Source organism: Spinacia oleracea, chromosome 3 (assembly GCF_020520425.1).
Source record: "Spinacia oleracea cultivar Varoflay chromosome 3, BTI_SOV_V1, whole genome shotgun sequence".
Taxonomy (NCBI): Eukaryota; Viridiplantae; Streptophyta; class Magnoliopsida; order Caryophyllales; family Amaranthaceae; genus Spinacia; species Spinacia oleracea.
The window spans coordinates 55,992,080-56,015,287 of record NC_079489.1 but is presented as its reverse complement, the minus strand read 5'-3'; the positions used below and the strand labels follow the sequence as shown (position 1 = coordinate 56,015,287).

At 37.1% G+C, this 23,208-nt stretch overlaps 1 protein-coding gene and 1 non-coding gene across 5 annotated transcripts; both read left to right on the top strand.

Moving 5' to 3' along the window:
* LOC130470928 (small nucleolar RNA R71) lies at positions 1 to 107 on the top strand. The gene has a single exon (XR_008931643.1). It is a non-coding gene; the product is annotated as a small nucleolar RNA R71 (small nucleolar RNA).
* Positions 108 to 5,761: 5,654 nt separating this feature from the next.
* Positions 5,762 to 22,704, top strand: LOC110803572 (DExH-box ATP-dependent RNA helicase DExH18, mitochondrial). Of its 4 annotated transcripts, XR_008930518.1 has the most exons (6): positions 5,762 to 8,354; positions 12,325 to 12,393; positions 20,026 to 20,389; positions 20,704 to 20,769; positions 21,873 to 21,943; positions 22,416 to 22,704. XR_008930518.1 is itself a non-coding variant. In XM_056840328.1 (3 exons), the coding sequence occupies exons 1-3, from the start codon at positions 5,977 to 5,979 to the stop codon at positions 18,038 to 18,040; spliced, it is 2,517 nt and encodes an 838-aa protein (XP_056696306.1). In that variant the 5' UTR covers positions 5,762 to 5,976; the 3' UTR covers positions 18,041 to 18,352. The 4 variants fall into 4 exon arrangements, 1 of the variants encoding a protein (XP_056696306.1); XR_008930516.1 differs by lacking the exon at positions 20,026 to 20,389 and having other exon boundaries at positions 5,763 to 8,354; XR_008930517.1 differs by lacking the exons at positions 20,026 to 20,389; positions 21,873 to 21,943; positions 22,416 to 22,704 and adding an exon at positions 21,427 to 21,856.
* Positions 22,705 to 23,208: the final 504 nt, after the last annotated feature.

The following is a 23,208-nucleotide window of genomic DNA, read 5'->3' as shown; positions in this document are numbered from 1 at the left end:
AAACCATGGTGCGGGCATTCTCTTTGCAAATCCTTGAATCTCTCCCAGACCTCGAACAAACTCTCATCCGCTTGTTGTGAGATACCTAATATCTGACCCCTCAGACGAGCCGTTTTCTCAGGTGGAAAATATTTAACATAAAAAGCAAGAGCCAAGGATTCCCAATTATTGATTTTCAAAGCCGCCCGATTCAACCCATTAATCCACAGTTTAGCTTTCCCACTCAAAGAGAACGGGAAAAGTATCTCCATAGTCTGCTCCGGAGTCAATCCCTTTTGCTTAATGGTGGAGCAATATTGGATAAAGGACTGAATGTGAAGATTCGGATCTTCACCTGGTTCCCCACCGTACTGGCGTCTCTCGATCATGTTAATCAATGCAGGCTCAATCTTGAAGGTCTCAGCTGCAATAGAAGGCATGATCGCCTTTGGTAGCACGGACAGACTTGGCTTAGAATAGTCTATAGGCCGTGGGGTAGGTGGCGGTATCAGATTTTCGTCACCCATCTCTATCTCTGAAACTGAATCTGTATCTGAAGGAAAAAGATCGCCAATATTATGATCAGAATCAGAGTAATTCCCACACTGTGCAATGAAAGTTCTTCGTCTACGAAAGGTTCTTTCGGTCTCAGGATCGAATGGAGTAAGATTACTAGTACCTACGGTCCTGGGCATAGACAAAGACTACAAAACAATGTGAGATCCGGTCTCAAGGAACGTGAGTTCCTTGAGTAGTAACAAACAATAATCTAGGATAAACAATCAACAACAGAAAATAAAACCGTTTCCCCGGCAACGGCGCCAAAATTTGACAGGCTAAAGTCGTATCACCTAATAAAAAATAACCTAAGGTCCACTAGCTAGGTAGCAAGGGAAGTCAGGATCGAATCCACGGGGAAACATGCTTTCTTTCTACTATCAATTAATTAATCTAGACTATTGTGAACAAAGTTGGTTGATGGTTTGTATACTAAGACTACGAACGAATATTAAACAAGAATGAATCAATATATTAAGGAATCTAGGGTATAGGTTTGCCAACAAATAATAATCCAGGACATTGAACAATCACGATAATCAACAAAGTAATTAATTAGACTAGCATACTCTCTCAAGTCGATACTAATCATAGACTTAGAATTAACGGGCTCTCGCTACGTATTAACTCTAATTCTACCTATTGACACAAGCCTAAACATCAAATTGCATCTCTCGAATCTTAATTTGATATTGCATAACTACCACAATTAAACCTGCGCAAATCTAATTGTATAGTGAAATAAACCAATCAATAGGAATCAATTACAATGCCAACAATCATAATCATTCAATCATCCCTTCATATTATTCATGGATCCCCAACCCTAGAAATTAAACTACTCAAGCATGTTGACAATAAACAAAGCAATAATCATAATTGAAAGCATTATTAAAGCAAGACAATGAATTGAAATAAGAAATAATACCTATTTGAAGAACAAGGGAATTGAAAGCTTGAATTTTTATTGAGAATTAAACTAAGTGTTTTTGCATAAACTAGAGAGAAAATTAGGCTAAGGGAAATAATACTAAGCTTCAATACTAGAAAATAAAGTGTACAATAAAAATAATTAAAGTTTGCTTATATAGTTTACCAAAATAAAGCCTAAAAAACGGAAAACAAATACGCGAAAAACTGCTGGAGGTTGGCGTCGCCCGATCGGGCGTCGCTTCGCCCGATCGGGCGATCCACTCAATAGTCGACCCGATCGGGCCAAAATCCGCCCGATCGGGCGGTTTGTGAACTCTCCACATAGGCTCCAGAATGACCTCCCGATCCGGATCGGGCGAGCTGCGCCCGATCGGGCGCGCGTTGATGAATCCAAACTGCCAATAATTTCGCCCGATGGTTGCATTTCGCCCTCAGCTTCCAGGGCGATTTGCAATCTTCAATGTAGCTCGCCCATATCACCGAGTCTAACTCTCGGGGCTCAACCATAAGCATCCAAGGCTCCCGAAAGTCGACGATGGAGGTCCCGAACTTCCTCGGGCTCATATAGTGGCCTAGATCAACATGATACGGGTCAAAAAAGACCAATTTCTCATAATTAAACCTGAAACTCAAGGCACACTCAATAACACATATTAGTACTAGAAACGGCTCCTAAGAGCACATTTGACACATAAAAGTACTAAGGGACGGGGGTAAAAATACTATATAAAACATGCATATCAAAAACCTTGACGATAATTAGAAATTAATCGTTCTTTAATAAATTAATCGTCTCAATTTGAAAAACTACTCCCTAGTATGAAAACATACTTTTTCCACTCTTAAAATCAATAAAAATTGACACTTTAAACCTTTTTAGAAATCTGAAAATATAATTGATTATCATAATTAAATCAATCACCTAATTATGCTAATCAATTGACCCTTTAGGTCTAGGTTAAAACTCTAACTATAATTCTCCAATAAAACCAATTTAACATCATAAAAATCAACTCTTTATTAAATAACCGAATCTGAAATTTCATACTTTAATAATTAAAATACGCCTCAAGAATCAAAACATGTAAAACATAACAATACGGTGTTCACAACCGTTTACCATCATTTTAATTATTCAAAACAATAATAATAATATAATTTGAAATACGGAATTGAAATAGAATAGGTAAGGAAGAAGAGAATTATACAAATCCGGCCTATAGCACGGAACAATCACGAATTGAATGTGATTGGGCGAAAAATTGAACGAACGAACAAAAACACACACACACGATGCGTGTGTGCGCGCGCGGACGAAGGGCGAAGGCAGCAGCGGTGCGCGCTGGGCGCGGCACGCGAGGGACGAGGGGTGCGGGGCATCGACGGTGTGCGAGAGGCACGGCAACACAAGCAAGGCACGACGAGCAGCGTGCTCGATCGTGTGCGGGTGAGGGGAGCCGGGTACAAGGGAAAGGAGAGAGTAAGGAGTGTTAGGCAAGTAAAGGAGGAGGGGTTTAATGAAAAATAAGGGGATCATTTAATGAGGAGAGTCCTATTTATAGGCTCCCAAATCCCTAGTGGGCTAGGCTTAGGAATTTGATATTGGGCTTAGCAATTAAATGATTGGGCTAGATTTAGAGTTTAGAATTAAATTCTTTTGATTGGGCTCGATTAATAAAACGAGTTGGACTTTTATTTAAAAACTCAAACCTTTTAAAACTACTTGCAACTCCATTAAATTTCTCGACTCGAAAATTAAATTCGTTTCATAATTAATTAAAATAATAAATATTCTAATTAATTAAAATACATTTAAATAATATTTATATGCGAAATAAATTCTAAAAATCATAAAATGCTTTATAAATATAATAAAATATATTTAAAATTATTATAAAAATACGAGGTATTACAGGTAGTCTGTACAACAACAAAGCCTTAGTCCCAAAATGATTTGGGGTCGGCTAACATGAATCGTCGTAGGAGATCGTCATTGTCACCAATCAAACCAGAAATGAGCAGGAAGTAAAAAAGAAAAAACAAGGAAGAGAAAGTGGAATTAATGAAAGTAAGACAAGTTATATTATAGAAGAAATATTGTAAGATATAATAAAAAATAAGTAAAGTTTAAAATAAATGAATAAGTAAAATAATTACATTTCAAAACAGCATGTAAAATTAAAATTAAATTTTTTTTTTAAAGAATTTTAAAAATAAAAATAAAAAATAAAAAAATAGAAAGAAACAGAAACATGGAAGTTGTATAAGTCAAATGAAGTCATCAATGTATATTCTCTCCCTCCACTTTGTCCTATCCAACGCCATATATTCCTCAATCCCAAGAAAGCTCATATTGTGCTCAATCACCTTCCTCCAAGTTTTCTTAGGTCTTCCCCTACCCCTTGCAATTCTATCACTTTGCCACCCTTCTATTCTCCTAACCGGGGCATCACTTGATCTTCTGCTTACATGTCCAAACCATCTTAAACGATTTTCCATCATCTTAAACTCAATCGGTGCAACCCCTACTTTCTTCCTAATAATCTCATTCCTCAAACGATCCTTTCTTGTATGCCCACACATCCAATGTAACATGTGCATCTCCACCACATTCGTCTTGTGCACGTGACAATGTTTCATTGCCCAGCATTCCGTGCCGTATAACAAAGCCGGTCGAATTGTCGTGTGGTAAAATTTTCCCTTCAATATTTGGGGCATGTTTGAATCACATAGGAACCCCGTGTCACCTTTCCACTTCAACCAACCTGCTTTGATTCTATGGGCCACATCGCCATCCAATTCTCCATCCTTTTGGATAATAGATCCTAAATAACGGAACATTTCAGAGCCTTGGACAATTTTCCCATCTAAGGTAATCGCCCATGTCTCTCTATCTTGGGCTCCACTAAACTTACACTCCATATATTCCGTCTTGTTTCTACTCAGCCTAAAACCCCGAGATTCCAAATTTTATCTCCATAACTCCAACTTACTTTCCACTCCTTTTGTTTCATCAATCAACACAATATCATCTGCAAACATCATGCACCAGGGTATACCATCTGAATTGGATTGACCTCGTCAATTCGTCCATGATTGTAGCAAAAAGAAACGGGCTAAGTGCGGAACCTTGATGCATTCCAATCGTAATGGAGAATTCTTCGGTCTTACCAACACTAGTTCTCACACTCGTATTAACTCCCTCATACATGTCCTTGATGATATCAATATACTTCCTCGGAATTCCTTTCCTACTTAATGCCCACCAAATAATTTCCTTTGGTACCTTATCATACGCCTTCTCCAAATCAATGAAAAGCATATGTAAATCCTTCTTCTTATCCCGATAATTCTCCATTAGTTGCCTTACAAGATGAATGACCTCCATAGTCGATCTCCCGGGCATAAATCCAAACTGGTTCTCTGTCATGCAAACATTAGGGGTGTTCAAAAATACCTGACCCGCTTGACCCGACCCGCTAACCCGTTTCAAAATAATCGGGTAATTTTTTTTAAAAAAACCCGGTAAACTTATATTCCCCTCCCATAAAAGTTAAAAATGTTGTTGCCTCTGCTTAAAATTGCTACTGCCTGCATCTCAAAATAATGACAATGAACTTATCTTAATGGATGTTGCTATTGTTAAGACTTATACTGTAATACACCCGTTGTTAATGAAGATAGTATATTTATTGGCATTATTATAGCTACAAGACATCATAATATAGATTTCAGATTTCAGTAAATCTGCTAAAGCAAAAAGAACAAAGAATGAGATACAGGTGCTTGTCCTTATCATCTGTTTATCGATCTTTGTTGTTGATCTTCCCTATTTAGAATTAGCACAAAATAAGTATATATGTGAGCTTGGTATCTACGGAGTAATATGTAGATGAAAATTTGTCCACCTACTGTCATATGTAGCTTAATTATTAAAGTTGTTGAAGTGAGATTTTTGTGTTAATTCTTGCTAACTAGTAGAGTTAAATGTTGTGGATAATCTTATTGTTGTATATAAAGTGTAAAATGTTATTGATAATTATGTTACAGGTATTGAATTTCAAAATTAAAAATAATAAGTTAAAGCAACCAGGTATCCGTAACCCGACCCGTGATTATCGGGTATCCGCAATGTCGGATATCCGATTTTCCAGGTCAGGTCACGGGACAATATTTTGACTACCTGCAATAGCGAGTACCCGTCATTTCGAATACCCGTTAAGCCGGGTACCGCTAATGAATACCCTAAGCAAACATCATGCACTAGGGAACTGGTATGTCTTTCTAGCAAGAAAAAAAAAAAAAGAGGAAAAAGAAAAAGAAAAAAAATCTGTGAAGTCTGTGTTCCAATTTTGCGCCACTCTTCCACCATTTCTCCCCTTTTCGATTTCCCGTTTTCCTCTCTCCTCCTTTCCCTCCACTCAGCGTCCCCTTCAAAATTCTCCATTTTCCTACACATTTCTGCTCCATTTACTCATTCAGTCAATGCTTTTCTAGCTTTCTTCAATGGCGGGAGGCCGATTGACGCATTTTCTCCGTCGCTACTCGTCCAAGCACACCATTTCTCAGGTTAGGGTTTTACTCTCGAACCCTCTATGTCATTTTCACAATTATTCTTGTCCAAGTCATGGTTTCGCTTCGTCTTGGAATTCAAAGTCCTTAGTTAGACCTACGTCGTTGTCTATACAGCAAAAACTTTATCTTTATGGTGCTAAGGGGCTTTCGACTTCCAATGAGAGTGAAGTTAATGGGGGGAAATATGATGATGTTATTGATAATAGTGATATAGTTGCTAATTTAGATGGTTTAATTGATTCTGATATTGATGATAATGATATAGTTGCTAATTTAGAGGGTGTAATTGATTCTGATATCGATGATAGTGATATAGTTGCTAATTTAGATGGTTTAATTGATTCTGATATCATCAATGAGCATGATGTTGATTATGATGACTTAAGTTCTTCTAGAAAGTATGAAGGATTTGAGCATGTTGCTTCTCTTGATCCTGCCGAAGTTTATAGGCAGCTTTGTGAGTTGCCCAGGGATGGGAAACTAGGTAGGGAAGATTGGGAGTTGTTGCATGATATATTTGGGCGGTTATCGCGGTCTGCTTGGGCGTCTAATCAAGCTTTGGCTATATACATTGGGGCGTCATTTTTTCCAACTGCAGTACATAAATTCAGGGCCTTTTTCATTAAACATTGCCGGGATGATATTGCGAAGTACTTACTTTCACTGGGACCTAGTGATGAAGCGGATAAGTTTTTATTTCCTGTTTTTGTTGAATTTTGCCTTGAGAATTTTCCTGACGAGATTACGAAGTTCCGGAGTATGGTTGATTCTGCTGATCTTACTAAACCTTACACCTGGTTCCCCTTTGCGAGGGCAATGAAACGCAAGATTATTTACCATTGTGGGCCTACTAATAGTGGGAAGACTTACAATGCTTTGCAACGGTTTATGGAAGCAAAGAAAGGGATATATTGTAGTCCACTCAGGTTGTTGGCGATGGAAGTTTTTGACAAGGTTAATGCTCTTGGTGTTTATTGTAGTATGCTTACAGGACAGGAGAAGAAGCGTGTGCCCTTTTCCAACCATGTTGCCTGCACGGTTGAAATGGCATCCACTGATGAAATGTATGATGTTGCTGTAATTGATGAGATACAAATGATGGCTGACTCTTGCAGAGGATTTGCGTGGACTAGGGCATTGCTCGGTTTAAAGGCTGATGAAATACATTTATGTGGCGATCCAAGTGTTCTAAATATTGTGCGGAAGATTTGTTCAGATACAGGAGACGAGTTGGTGGAACAGCACTATGGTAGATTTAAACCATTGGTAGTTGAAGCTAAGACATTGCAAGGGGATCTTCGAAATGTTAAGTCTGGTGATTGTATAGTCGCGTTCTCCAGGAGGGAGATTTTTGAGGTCAAATTGACTATTGAAAAGCAAACAAAGCACCGTTGCTGTGTTATTTATGGTGCTTTGCCGCCAGAGACTCGCAGGCAGCAAGCTACTCTGTTCAATGACCAAGATAACGAATATGATGTCTTAGTTGCTAGTGATGCTGTAGGAATGGGATTGAATCTTAACATAAGAAGGGTAGTATTCTATACTCTTTCAAAGTACAATGGGGACAAGGTTGTTCCCGTTCCAGCCTCACAGGTGAAACAAATTGCAGGTAGGGCTGGTAGGAGAGGAAGTATCTATCCAGATGGTCTCTGCACTACCTTGAATTTGGAAGATTTGGACTATCTAATTGAATGTTTAAAACAACCTTTTGAGGAAGTTCAGAAAGTTGGTCTTTTTCCTTCTTATGAGCAAGTTGAGTATTTTGCGGGACAACTATCTAATACAACTTTCGCCCAACTTCTTGAAAAGTTTGCTGAAAATTGTCGCCTTGATGGATCTTACTTTTTGTGTCAACATGCTGGTATAAAGAAGGTGGCTAATATGTTAGAGAAAGTTCAGGGTTTATCACTTGAAGATCGCTATAATTTTTGTTTTGCTCCTGTTAACATTCGAGACCCTAAGGCAATGTACCATCTCCTCCGGTTTGCTTCGTCATACAGCCAAGAGCTTCCTGTCAATATAGCAATGGGCATTCCTAAGGACTCTGCTAGAAATGACTCAGAGCTACTGGATCTTGAGACTAAGCACCAGGTTTGTTCTATGTATATGTGGTTGTCAAACCATTTTCATGAAGAAAAATTTCCGTATAAGCTGAGGGCAGAATCTATGGCATCTAGTATTGCTGAATTATTGGGAGAATCTTTAAGCAAAGTATCCTGGGAACCTGAATCGAGGGGCGAAAGTAAAAAGAATCCTGAACAGAAGGATGGATATGAAAGACCACAGTCACTTATACAAATATTTGACAAGTAAGTGCCATGCTTTTCTTATTCATAAAAGATAAGCGTCCTGCCTACTTTTCTGGGTACTAGTTAAAGCAAATTATAAGTTGTTAGACCTGTGACCGATGCTAGATCGTCCTCATAACTCTGCATATATTGGTGTTTGACCCTAGGTGATTAAAAACTAACTGTGAAAATTTGAAATGTCCTTCTGCATCTGTATAAAGCTTTACAGCTTAGACTGTTTGGTGTCACATTATCATGTTATGGTGTCAATTTGATTGTTCCCTCAATACATTTTGTATATACTTGTCTCCCATCATACCTTTTTAAGCTATGATTATTAAGCAGATGCAACTGGAGCAATGCTGCTTATGTGATTCTCCTGAAGGGATTTCTGACTAGCATTTGAAAATGAACCACAGTTGAAATAACATATTAAGCTATTGGATCTATAAACATGTTCTTTCCCGGCTTCCCGCTATGTATGGTGTTTGTAGTCATGAAGTTTAAATTAATCATTTTGGAACATATTGTTTTATCTAGGGAAAATTTAGGCAGGGATCTTGTTGCAAATCAACTTCCGCCAAATATAGAATACCTTGTGGAAAGGAATTCTAGCAAACTAATTCAGAACTACCCATAGTATCCCATCCATAGATTGAAAACGCGGTATCGTTTGTGGTCGTGGCATCGGTCGCAGTGTCACGTTAGAAATTATGCGTTAGTCACAGACCGTGTCTCTGTAGGAATTTTAAATTATTTTACTTTAATTTTAAATTGAATTAGTTGGGAATTTACTTGAAGAATCTTACAAATTCTTCCATACAAAAACATCAAGGCTATCCCAGGCTATCCCATGTTCTAGGCTCATTGAAAATTATCACTTACATTTAAAAATGCCCAATGACAAGTGATAATACGCCCCCTCCCGTAAGCCCTACACGTGAATATTTAAATTAAAAAAGAAGCCCCATGTCACCCCACTCACCACCTACCCTAGTTTCCCTCCCCTAAACCTACACGTGACATAATTAAATGAATTCCTTTGTACACCTTCTCTTTCCTCTCTTGTTTCAGATCTGAAAATGGAGTTCTCTACTCAATTTCAGTGGAGTTTCTCCATTTCTTTCCTTTTCCCCTTTGTTTTTGTCAAAAATATGGGAAACTCGGCTGAAAATTGAGTAGATGTGAGGCTAAATAACGTTTAACGCAGACAAAACCGGTTCGGATCGGTTGAACCGGCGGAGATCTCGCCGTTTTTCAAAACACCTATACAAAATGGGATATATCTTATCGTCGGCCTCCAAAACCGAGTTAACTCGAGCGAGACAATTTAAAAGATTCTTCAACTTTTGTACGGAACAATTAATAAGATTCTTCAATTTTTGTATGGAACAATTTATAAGATATTCTTAGCATAAGAAATTAAGAACTATGATCACCCCCAAACGTGGATAAAGTATCCACATTAATTTGTTTATGAACAAATTTGTTTCTGCAGAACCTAATTGCCCTCACCATAGACATCGTAATTCGGACCTCCTCCATTCCCACCTCACTCGACCCTTTAGGAACATATTAAAGCTTGCATTAGTTGCATTTCAACAAGTAAAGAAATCGTAGATTATTTGTAGCAGGACCAAACCTGTGCTTCTGCTGAGAAATGTAAATGTTTTTGTAGCATTTTTTTGAATTAGAAGTTTTACTGTCACTTGGTAAAGAACTGTCAATTGTGATGAGAGAATAGTCTTTTTCAAAACCTACCTTTTACATACACTTTTAAGAACTTCCTTTATTTTTTAGATAACTACAATATTTAATCCAGAAACTCATGTTTTCCAGCCACTTAATTGAAGTCTGTCAACTGCCATATGTCACATTCTAATTGGCCGATGAAACTTCATTTATAATTCAAAAACTATCTTACAAGTCCAAAACTAATGTTTTTGCTGAACAATTTCACAGTTTTCGTGAACTCGTAGCAAAACATAAAGATTGTGGATTTATTCATTTATATGGTGGTTATTTAAAAACATTTAAGGTAGTTATTTTTATAAAAGTGTATGTGTATGTAAGGAGTTTTTGAAACTTTTTCCTGATTATATTTGAATGATGAAGCACATTCTTTGACTTTGTTCAAGCCCTCTTGTTTTAATGGGTCACACCCCATTGGTGTCTTACTGTTATGAGTCACAAACCTTTGTGGGGGTAGACTGAGTACTTCTCGAAAGGGGTGGGGGGGGGGAATGAGTAAGGGAGAAGGAGACAAAAGCATAGCATAACTTTGTAAGAATATTTACTATAGGGCGTATCATATTATCGTATTTTCATTCTACAATTTTTTGACCTTAATATTTTCTGTTTATGCCTAGTATTTTTCATTATTTTTCTGTTTTCTAACAGAACCTCCATTTGTTTGGATTTTTTAATGGTAAGGGTTGGGTGGTTTTGTGGAGTGAGTGGGAAGGAGGGCAAGGGTTGGAGAGGGGGTTAAAATGAAGGTGTAGGTGTCTTGAATGTTAGTCCCTTTTGGAATCTACCATTAAAAAGTGTTACTACTCCCACCGTTCTTGAACGTTAGTCCCTTTTGGAATCTAAGACAATCCAATATAAGTACACTTGTCACATGAATCTCAATAGAATCAAACCATGTAGAAATATTAAGGGGTTTAATGGGGGTAAAAGTTTACTTGAGAGTAAACAAGTGGACCACTTGGATATTTATAAGGGTATAAAGGCGATAAAGGATGGATAAAAAAGGAAAGATTTCAAAAGGGACTAATAAAAAGAAAAACTCAACAAAGAAAGGAGACTAACATTTAAGAATGGAGGGAGTAGTATAAGTGCGAGAGTTATGGTGCAATTCCTAACTAATGGTAGACTTAGTTTAAAAAGGCGCAAAGCGCACTAAAGCGCACAAGGGTCATGGAGCCTAGGCAAGGTGCAAGGCTCAGGCCGCGCATTTTGGATGCAAGACGCACATAATTTTTTAATAAAACTTAAAATTCGGTATAGAAAAAAATTAACACAATTTATACTCAAAACAACATATTTCTATTGGAGTGCCAAATTTTCTTGCCGGTTCATAAGTATTGCGTGATCCCGTCAATGGAGTGCCAGAATTAGAACCTTCCATGGTAATTACAAGCTAGAAATATGAAAATTAACTCATATTATGCTACTTCCACTACCAAAAAGCTAAGGTTGTAGATATATGACCGTGATAGATCACATGGGGTGTGTTTATATCATTAAACAAGAAAAAAAATGTAAATAAAAGATCCACGTCATCTTATTGCGCCTGAAGACCGAAGGCGCACAAGGCGTTGGGCCTTGGGCCTTGCGCCTTACCTAAGGCGCACAAAGGCGCACGCCTGGTTGACATCAGTGAGCCTGGAGAGCTCAAGGCGCCGAAGGCTGAGCCTAGGTGAGCCTTGCGCCCAAGGCGCGCTTTTTTAAACTAAGATGGTAGATGAAATGCTTGACCATTCTTATTTTGAAGAAATTTCCTTGGTAACAGCTTTGAGGGTTGTTGACTGGTTATTGTGGCCATACTGAATAAAAATTGCATGATATTATACTCTCTCCGTCCCAATTTAGTCGTTACATTTACCTTTGTACAAAGTTTTAGGTGATAAGTGGTTGTTTGGTTATCAATTGTTATTTTATTGAAAAAGTAGATGTGATAGGAGTTAGTGGGGTATTTTTTTAATTGAATGAGAGAGGGTGTGGGGACAAAAAAAAAATTAGTGGGAAGAGAGAGACACTATAATAATTGTGGGGTCATTTTTAATTTAGAAGTGTAACAACTAATTTGGGACGGACGAAAAAAGAAAGTGTAACAACTAATCTAGGACGGAGGGAGTAGTAATTGTGAGTAAAACAGGCAATGGAATATTGTAAAAGTTCTATTTTTATTTTTCTGCCAGTAAATGATGTCTATATTAATTTGTCTTTAGTCATATAAAATCTATTTCTGATTATTTGTTTGCAGGAAAAGGAATGATAAGTCCTCCATTCCAGATAAATTTGATAAAAATAAGGTGGCTGCAAAGTTTACTAGGTATGTTCTCCATTTGACTTTTACTACATTCGAGTTAATATTTGTCTTATTTTTGTGTTTCTTAATATTTCTTTGATTAAGTTTTTTAGAAACTTTATGATCTCCGCTAAGTTATTCGTATCTTATAAATAGGACTTGACTGTTATGCTTTCTCTAGTTGTGTTTTATCAATGTTAATAAGAATCTATTGAGTTCCCGAACCTTCACCTCATCTTTCTTTGAGATGTAGACCTTGTCGATTCCTCCAAAACCATTGTAAAGAACTAAAGATTAACAGTTTGGCCCTATTCTCTTCAACTTAAAAAGTAATATTTTATTAAGAATCAACTTTAATAACTCAGGGTTCATTCGGTGTCGCTACCAGTGTTCTATTTTCAGTTTTATAATATTTCGAAGTCATATGGTTTAGGTTGAACCGTTGAACGATTATCTCAAAATTAGTCATACTTGTGATTGTCCTGCAAAATTTTAAATTTGATAATAAAAAACTGGAAACTAGGCCCTGCTCGATATTACTATAATTTTCAGTTTTTGGTAGGTCATATAATTGAAGTTGAATTATGAACTTAAAAGTTGTCATCCCTATAATAATCGGATTATTAAGAAAATTGACATTAAAAACTGAAAAATACTTTTTCCATATTTTATTAACAAAAAAGATAACAAACGGGCCCTTAATTTCCATAATTTTGTTATTAGTTTTCTGAAAAAGCAGAAAATGGAAACAAAAGACAATAACAACCAGGTCTAACTGAAAATTAGTTTTCAATAGTAAAAATCGATTTAATTGCTAATTGTGTGTTTTTGGTGTAAAATGTTCTCTAAGAAAATGATATTTTCATGTATAATAATTTTTCTTTGGTTGGGTGGTAAAGGGATGTAAAAGATTTTCCCAATAATGTAAAATTCCTCTCTAAGGGTGGACAATATTTTCAGGAAAGGAAACCATTTCCCTCCCTTCTATTCTATTCTCCCCATCCATCGTCAGTTCCTCACTGTTCTACTTCCATTTTTTTTTTCCTATCTAACTATTCTTGTGAGGAAACAAACAAAAGAAAACTAGCTTGGAATTGTGTTTTTCCTTAAAAAATGTTTCCCATGGGGAAATCATTTTTCATTGAAAATGTCCTCCGCCAAAATGGAACCTAAAATCAATTTAAAGCACTTAAGATTAGTTTCAATTAGTACCTTTTGTAAAATTAAAGTGAACACCATGATGTTTATTGGATTTTCTATGAATATTGAGAATGAGAGCCCTATCAGAGTATCAGCTAACATATGATACTCCCTACGTCCCTAAAAGATCGCCCCTAAGTGTTTTTTTTTCACTTTATTAAGAATGGGTTATACTAAAAAGCAAGTGGTTGGATAATTTTGTCATTTGGTTGAATTAAATAATAGGGTGTGAGTAGAGAAATGTGAGGACGACACACCAAATAAGGTACGAGCTATGTTACTTCGACTCGGCAGTTTTGCCCTTGTACCTGGGTCGACCCGACACGACAAGGATCTCGGTACGGAATCCGCACCGGATCCTTGTAGGGTCAGTCTGACACGACAGCTAAAGGAGGTGGAAGAAGCAATTTACTTTTTTTTTTCAATTTTCAAACCCTAGTTCTGTTAATTGGGGCTGAAGATTACCTAGTTTCCTGTTTAAATATTGGGGCTTTTGTTAGAAACGTAATTCCGAACTTGGTGGTGTAATTTTTGTCGACTATCCCACATATGGTACTCTGCCTGCGGCAACGAGGGAAGCTGCGGTGCTGCTCTTGTCGCAGACTTCTAGGAAGATGAAGTTGCGTACAAAGCTTTTTCTTTTTGTATGGAAACTTAGAAAGTGCAGCTGTACAAAGAGAAAAGGCATCTTCCTTTGTTTTTTTCTTCTAAAAGTACAGTTGTACGGTGAAAAGGCAACTTTATTTTACTTTTAATTTTTTTTTTGTCTATATTTTTTAACTATGTTACTTCGACACTGTGGTTGACAGAGGGTGTCGGAGTCAGATCCTCCGACACTTCGACACGACATGACACCCAAATATATAGGGGCCTTGTTTGAAATTTTTTACATCTAGAATGTCGGATCCTCCGATCCCTTGTCGGACACGACACCCCAATAAGAGTCTGAGCAACATAGTTTTTTAATCCCCTTTAATGTTCAAGATTGGAGAAGGACTTGGTGGACCTTTTAAGAATACAACTGTATCTACGTTAATTTAATTTTTTAAGACTTCTTTTACTTCTTTTTTACTTTTTTTGTATTTTTGATTTTTAATTTTCATATCCCCATACCCGTGTCTAAATTTAGGACAGGGTCCTCGTGTCTTCAAATTTCAATCTTTCGAGTCCGACACTCGTACCCGAGTCCGAGTAACGTAGGGTACGAGTCAAACAAATAGGGACATCCATTTATTTAGGAATGGAGGGAACAAATAGGGACATCCATTTATGGTATATGGGACATCCATTTATGGTACATCCATTACATGACGGCTGAAATAGAGTTGCCAAAAACTGTGGTAGATATTGTTACCAAATATATTGCCGGAAAAGTTAATTGTTGTGGTGAGGGTGGGACTGTGAGAAGGTGTGGGGAGCTTTGTTTTTAGCAATTACCGTGGTGAGGAATAAAATTATATTCAGTTCTACAAAATGGTCGTGACTAGTTGCTCTTAATTACTATGTTACTTGGACTCGGGTACTAGTGTCGGACACGGGTATGTGTCCAAGTGTCCGACTCGGCTAAATGGTCAAAAAGTTCCAGGATTTAAGTCGAAAATGAAGTGTCGGAGTGTTCGTACCCATGTCGGAGTGTCGAGGGTCCGACACGGGTACTTGAGGTAAAATGAAGAGTATGAGTAACATAGCTTAATTATGTTTAAAAGACTTCGTTAGAACTATTTTCTAACAAGGTATATCCGTATACGTGGATCCCTACATAAAAGTAGTTATTGAAATATAATGTTAAAAATAATACTCCCTCCATACCTTTCCTTTTCCATCCGTCCCACATTACTTGTTATACTTCCAAATTATGAATGGTCCACAATTATTATATTGTTTTTCTCATCCCACTATCAAAAGTTTGGTCCCCACACCCTCTCTTATTCAATTAAAAAACATATCCCACTAACTCCTATCACATCTACTTTTTCAATAAAATAACAATTGAACAAGCAACCACTTATCACCTAAAACTTTAAAGGTAAGTGTAACGAGGAATGTGGGACGGAGGTAATACCATATTTGATGTCACTTTTTCCAATGTTCTACACCTGTAGCCCATAGATTTAGGTGGCGTTTAGTTCACGAGAATTAGGTATATGATATTTGTTTAAATTGGGTTAAACCTATATCTAATTGTTTGAGAAACTTACTCTTCGAAACTCTGAAGGTATGGGTTTAGAAATCTAAGGGGTGTTGGGTCTTACCAAACTTTTAGGAATCAAAAGATAGAGAGAAGTAAAGGGAGTGGTGAGAATTCTCCATCGACCAGTTGTCGTGGTCCCTTTTTCCCCACCCCCACTTCCCTACCTTAAATTTCCATTTTGTCGTTTTTCCCATTTGTTTTTCCTAATTCAAATGTTTGTTGATTTAAGTGTCCAATTTAACTTGCGGATGTTATGTTATGTTATGTTATGTTGTCTACAATGAAATATTTGTTTGATAAGTTGAAAATTGTGAGCAAGTGTCCGATGTTTATCAATTTCTTGCTATTCGTTTAGGATTAGCAATTATGAATGTTTCAGTTTTTTTGATATAAAATGTATCTTTAGCTGGATCTTTTCTCATTTCATTTCTTTTTATTTTTTAAATGGGAGGGACTTTGGTACTTTTAGGCAAAATTTTGCTCCACTTTTTAGTTGGGGTAAGAACTATGAATGGACATTTTACTTTCATTTGATAAATCAGTTCCCATCAAATTAGAATATATGTATGGGTTACTTCGACCCTCATGTACCAAAATATCATAAATAAAAAACTATACCAGAAAAAGTTCACACAATATCTGTTGAATAAATCATATTTTTTTTCAAAGTTAAAATTTAAAAAAGATGAAAAGTAGGTTTGGTTCATGATTCAAACCAAACAAGGGATCAAATTCATCTCTGAACTGAATCTAACGCTTGGTATCAGCCTATCAGGTATCAAGCTCCAAACAGTCTTGAGTCGAAATCCATACCACCTTGTGAACCAAATATCCGCAGTTGACTAAATGGTTATAAATGATTCTTATGGTTCTTGTCATAGATGTTCAGATTATGATCTGGATGAATCATATGATTCCATCATTCTATGTATCTGAATCAGGAGAAGTAATCTGAATCAATCCCAAATTGGACTTAGTTTTTCTGTAGGATTCTCCAGAAAAAAGATATAGGCTATGCTACTTGGTTTCTGCATGAATTTAGACTTTTTAGTTCAAAATGAAGTGTCTAAGTGTCATATCCATGTTTGATTGTCAATTATACAAACACAGGTAAAGAGTGGGAGTAGCATAGGATATAGGATCATAAGCAAGAGTGTTGAGGATCTCTCTCTCATCAAATTTTATATGTTACTGCATGTGATATGATATTCCTTAGAGTATTGGTGTAGTGTTACAGTGAGCTTTCTATCGTTTTAGATTTTTGGTTTCCTTATTTTGGGGGAATCACCTATAAATACTAGGAACTGGGCACTATGGAAAAAGTAGCACAAAATTACCCATTCTCTACACCTACTAGCACAATGTCACCCTTTTCTACATTCAACAACATGACCAACCTTGGAGGTAAAGTAGCTGTTGTTGGGGGTAATAAGGGCAGCTTTTTGCCGTAAAGTGGAGAAAGCATGCAACTTTGTGCTGTCTTTGCCATGATGCGAAGTTCATGTCAATGGTTTTATATGCCCAAAATTCAGGTGTGATTGTAATTTTCCCTTATTTTATACTTCCTCCTTTCCAAATTAATTGACAGGTATTCCTTTTAGGAAAAATTACTTTAAATAATCCAACCTTTCGACGATTTTCCGTTAATAATTCAACCTATCGATTATTATTTAATAAACTAACCTTTATACCCCATCTACTTTTATTGCACCCATCAGGTAAAAAACCGGTGCAACAGGTCATCTGCCCACGTGGCATGCTGCCATTAGTCCATTGTAATATTTTTGTTTTTCCCTTTCTTTTCTCTTTTCTTTACTCTTCTCTTCTGTTTCTCTCTCTTTTCCATACCACCATAGAAATAGTCAGCCACCATAGAAATAGTCAGCCACCATGAAAATAGTCAGCCACAAACTCCAAAACCTCCACTCTTAAACACATGACATAACCCATTTAAGCCACCTAACGTCCTAACCCATTGTCGCTGCCGAACTCTTCCTCCAATCCACCCAAAACATAAACCATGAATTTTCCCCTCATTTTAATTTTCTTAATTTCAATTTCTTATACCAATTGTAAAAAAAGATTAAATTGATTGAAATTAAACACCAAATACTTGAATTCATGCCTAAATGCGTATAAGAATTGTTCACAATTTGACTCACATTGTTTGAACATGGACCCTAAATTTTCCCCAATTTGATTTATGTTAGGCTTGTGAGAATGTGGGCTTTAGCAGCCGGTGTTGGAGGTTGGCAGTGGTTGTGGATGGAGTGTCTGTGACCCAGGTGAAGCAACAACGAGGAGAGGAATAAGTTGCAGGCGTGGACAGCGACAATTCGAAGAACCCAGGTGTTGGTGATTGTAGACGCGGGCGACGGCGGTGGTTGTTGACGAGTGATGGATGTGGTGAAATTGGTCATATGGAGGAAAGAGGATAATAAGAATATTATTGTTTAATTTTATTTTATTTTTCTGAAAGTGGGAGGGTGACCTTGTTAGCAGGTAAGCGGTCATTTGGGTGCAATAAAAGTTGACAGGGTATAAAGGTTGGATTATTAAATAATAATTGATAGGTTGGATTATTAACGGAAAATCGTCGAAATGTTGGATTATTAAAAGTAATTTTTCCTTCCTTTTATTAAGTTTCTTTTTAGTTGTCACATATCTATTTTGGTTATGTTTGTATGTCAAAATATCAAATTTACCCCCAATTTCTCTACTATCTCCTCCCTTCCCATACCGGACCCAAATTTATTTCTCTCCTCCCTTCCCCATAACTGCCACCACCTCTAACCACTAATTACAAGACACCAAGGTTGAAATAACCACTGGTTCCACCGCCTATCCACAACCCTTACCCGCTCGGGATCCCACCACGACTAGATACAAGCACACAACAACCCGGAAACTCGCCGTTGCCGTACAAATCTTCCTCTGTTGCCCTAATCCTCCACTCAAGTCCCTTGAAATCCCACCACGATAAGGCACAAACTCGTTCTTGCCGCTCAAATTCTCCGCCCTCGCAAACCTCCATTGTCACCATTGTCACTAATGGAGGAGAGAGAAAATCGTCGGCAACCTCCATAATTCATCCTTCACCTTCTCGTCTTCCCTCTCCTCCTCCAACATCCTTCAATGGCGATGTTCAGATCCAAGTTGCGTGTCTCCCTTGTCCCTATAAAATGGAGAAGACTATTTTCTAAGTTCTCTTAGGCTATCTACTCGCACACCTCCACCGCCGTCGCCAACTCTGCACTCTACGCTATTGGCGGTGGACAGAGCATGCTTGATTTAACAGCGTGTTATTTGTTTGATAATTTGGGGTGTGAGGTGTGGTGACGAAGATGGGATTGTGGTGGCTGAGGAGTAAATGAAGGTGGCGGTGGTGGCTGAGAAGTAAACGATGGTGGTGGTGGCTGAGAAGTAAACGATGGTGGTGGTGGCTGAGAAGTAAACGATGGTGGTGGTGGCTGAAGAGGATGAGTTGTGGGTGGGGGTGGCTGGTTAACTTGACTAAGGAGAGGGCAGTGTATAAAAAAGCGCAAAGCGCACTAAAGCGATATGAGTCCTAGAGCCTAAGCACAAGCGCAAGGCGCGCGCTTCATCGAAGTGAAGCGCACTTTTTAAGAATTAAAGGTTTTTTTTTTTACTATTATGCATATATATCGTACTAAAATAACCCAATATATTTAAACATCAGATTTGCTTCCAAAAATACATTATTCTTTCTTTAACAAAAATAAAGCATATAACATAGTGTTTATCAAGAAGCTAGGGCCGGGCGGCCGGCTGATGTGACTGTAGTCTTCTTCTTTTCTTCTTTGTCCTTTTCTTTTGGACTCTTGGCTCACTTTCTATTGTTAAGGATTAATAGGGCGTGGTCCAAAACACAATAACAACACATAAAAAATTCAATGGAAACTGGAAAGGTGGCTGGTTAACTTGACTAAGGAAAGGAAATCTGATGGGGGTAGGATATATAAATGAATCATTCCCGAGCAGTTGACCTGATATGCAGAATAAGTACCTGCACGCTGCAGCTAGTGAATAAAGCACCTGGACAGTGATATACTGTCCCCTTTGTACTCGATACAGTTTTACAATTTATCTTCATGTTATAATACGCAAAACCTACACTTACCCTGATATCTGATTTGGTCTTTATAGGGACCCGCTGCCATGTTAACTCTAAAATTTCAGCTGAAATTTCAAACTTAATTTTAATTTGAATTTTAAAAACTTAAATTTTTTCCCCCCTAATGTAGATGATTCCGAAGAGAGCTTGGAGCCTTGAAGGATAGAGAAACGTTGAAGAGAGAGAAAATCCGTATGAAGGAGAAGCCACCAGCACCAGTACACCACTACCTCGTCAACGAGCCCCAACCGCCACCCTTGTCAACTAACCTCGGCCCCACCCTCACCAACGACCTCCACCCACCACCAGTCACGCGATATAAATCGGCCAAAACCACCTCAAAAACTCTAACCCTAACACCAACTTCTGTCATGCGGTACAAATACGACTTTAAATGGTCGAATTCGGCCATGAAAACTCCAGATCTGGAGTCGTGATGGTCGAATTTCACCAAAAAATCCAGTGAAGGGCGGGTTGCGATAGGAAGTGATTTGGTATGTTTCATTTCGTGAATATTTTGCACAAATTAGTTTGGGCTTCAATTGTTTTATTTTTGATAGGGTCTGTTGTTGGATTGATTAATAGATGTGGATTTGAATGACGAAACTTGCACTTGAAATCGATAATCGGTGTTTTATTAATTCAATTTCCTAGTTAAGGAGTTTAATTTATCGAATAATTAATCGGTTTGTTAAAAAAATAAAGATGAGATATTCTAGAACTAGGTTAATTCATCATTACTGCTAATTTTCTGTTTTTTTTAAGGGGACTTTGGAGCTAAATGTTTGTTTTTGCCCTATTGGTTTAGGTTCGAAAGATGAGAATCAGTGATCGGATAAGGAAGCTTCAAGAGCTAGTTCCCGACATGGATAAGGTATGTTTCAGTTTTGCTATGATTCAGAAAATGCGAACTCTGTTTTGTTGTGTGTTTGATGATTTGATCACATTGTTTGTAGTCATATGTTTGTGCTTCAGACTCTAATCCCATTGTGCACATAAGATTGTTGCTTTGCTTTTATTAGGCAAGTTAAAGGGGAATTTTATAGAATGTTGTTAATAGTGGCAGTAAATTGTCAAAATGCTTTACTAATGAAGTGATTTGATTCATGCAACATGTTTACAATCTTGCTTTGGCTCTTGATACCAAATCATTATATTGCTATGCTCGTGAAGGTCGTGATGTTCTAAAGTCTTTGTTTTAATGAAATACTGTCCGCCTTTCGTAGTTTCATTAGACTGCTACTTCCAACTGTTTTACTGAGCTTTCCTGTCCATATGTCTGCAACAAAAAAGGATGATTTAAACTGAAAGTTGCCAGTTGCTGATATTTTGGGATTTTGTTATAATTTCTTACCTTATTGTGTTATCCTATATTCTATATGACTTTTTCTCGTAAGAGTGATCAATTTAATAATGTTCATTTTGTTCGCTTGCAACTATGCAAGCTAATGACAGAAACTAAGCATATTATTAATGCGAAGAGCTGCCTATCAAATGTAATTTCTAACTGCGGTTCATAAATGTCATGTAGATTTCTGTGAGTCTAAAGGCCTCTCTCCTTGATTAGACTAGTAGCCTGGATTTGGATATTCTAAATCCCGCCTTTTTGGGGTCTCCAGCAGCAGTATTAGTTGCATTAGAGAAGGTAGGGCCAACATGCTCTGCACTAGTTGGCCATGGGCTTGCTTGGATCTTTGTCTGTTTTTCCCTTCTCTTGTTTCCAGTTAAAGGGAGAGGTCATTTGCCTTTGGTACTTTTCTTGACATTCTCGTTTTAGCTGGTTCTCCTAGCTTGGATTTACACATCTTGCTTTGGGTTTGAAACGTGACAATAGAGGAGCTTGCTTGGCCTTCCGAAGAACACTACTACTTTTTTTGTGGGTCTTCTGCTTATAGTGATAGAGTGTATTTTAGCTCTGACATGATACACAATTATCATTTGATGCAAGCTAATCTGATGCTTATTTGGTTTTCTCAGCAATGTTGTTGTTTGATTTGTAACTATTCTGGCTCCAGTTGACTCTCCCAATACTGAAGGTGTTGATTCAGGTACTTGTCAAAATTGTCCCTTTGCAATAACAACGGGTACTAGTATTTATAGAATGCAGTTCTATATCAGTATATCATGTTGTCCCTTGATTATTGTTGTCTGTATCAAATATCCCCTTCTTGAAAACATATGACACATTAAATAAGATAATCTGGCAACATTAAGGATACTAGACTACTAGAGTACTAGTGTATAAAAGGCAATGTTGTATTATGTTGTCACCTGATCATTGCTCCTAGTCTACTTGCCATTTTAAGTAAATTTGGAATTTGGTTTGCAACTGTTTGTGACTTGTATAGCTATTTATGCAGAATAATATCCATGTTAAACGAGGATCATGATCAATTTAATAACGAAAACTCTCAACTTTTTAAACTCGGGTGGACTACTTTTTTTTGTGGGTCTTCTACTTGTCCAGTTAGTTGTGAGGATTTTGATGTAACACACAAGTTCTGCCCCTGTGGTTTTCAGCTTTGCCTATGCTTGTCACAAAGGATACTCGAGGTAGATGGGCGTTGTCCTGGATGCAACAAAGCAATATGATTTTGAAGGCAGGTGCAACTTTAGATGTTGAGATGATTCGCTCTTGCAGCAAGAATACATGGTTTTAAGAGACTTGTCTATACCATGATATGTATATAGGCTTCTATCATATAAAAATTCTGTGAAGGTCGTCGACCTACGACGACTTTAAAACCTTAGATAAATCTGGACCGTTAAATTATGTTAATTAAATCGTAGCCATCCATCTAATAAATTATCTTAAGGCTTGTTTGTTTACAAGAAATAGGGAGGAATTAAATATATTTTTATACCCTTTAATTATTATAAATTGCATATTAATCCTCTGCCATAAAAATTTGTTTAATCTACAATTAACCCATCATTATGGATCATCATCATCTTTTTCGATCATCATCATCATCTCCAATCATCTTCAAAAAAATAATAGTCTAACTTATTATATGCGATCATCTACAAAAAGAACATTAAAAAAAAAGTGTTCATCATCTCCAGTTATCTTAAAAACAAAAAACAAATTGTCTGTATGTTTATTCATTCATATTTTTCTGCCTCAACCATATATCCATCATCTTGTTCCTCAACCACCATCTACTTCAATGTCAAAATAGTACAAATAAGAAAAATTAATTATTCATACTAACAATTTTATAATATCAAATTATAATAACAGTCTTTTAAATATCAATGTAAATTTGTTTATCAATATACATAAATTTAAATGTATTTTTGAGTTAATGAA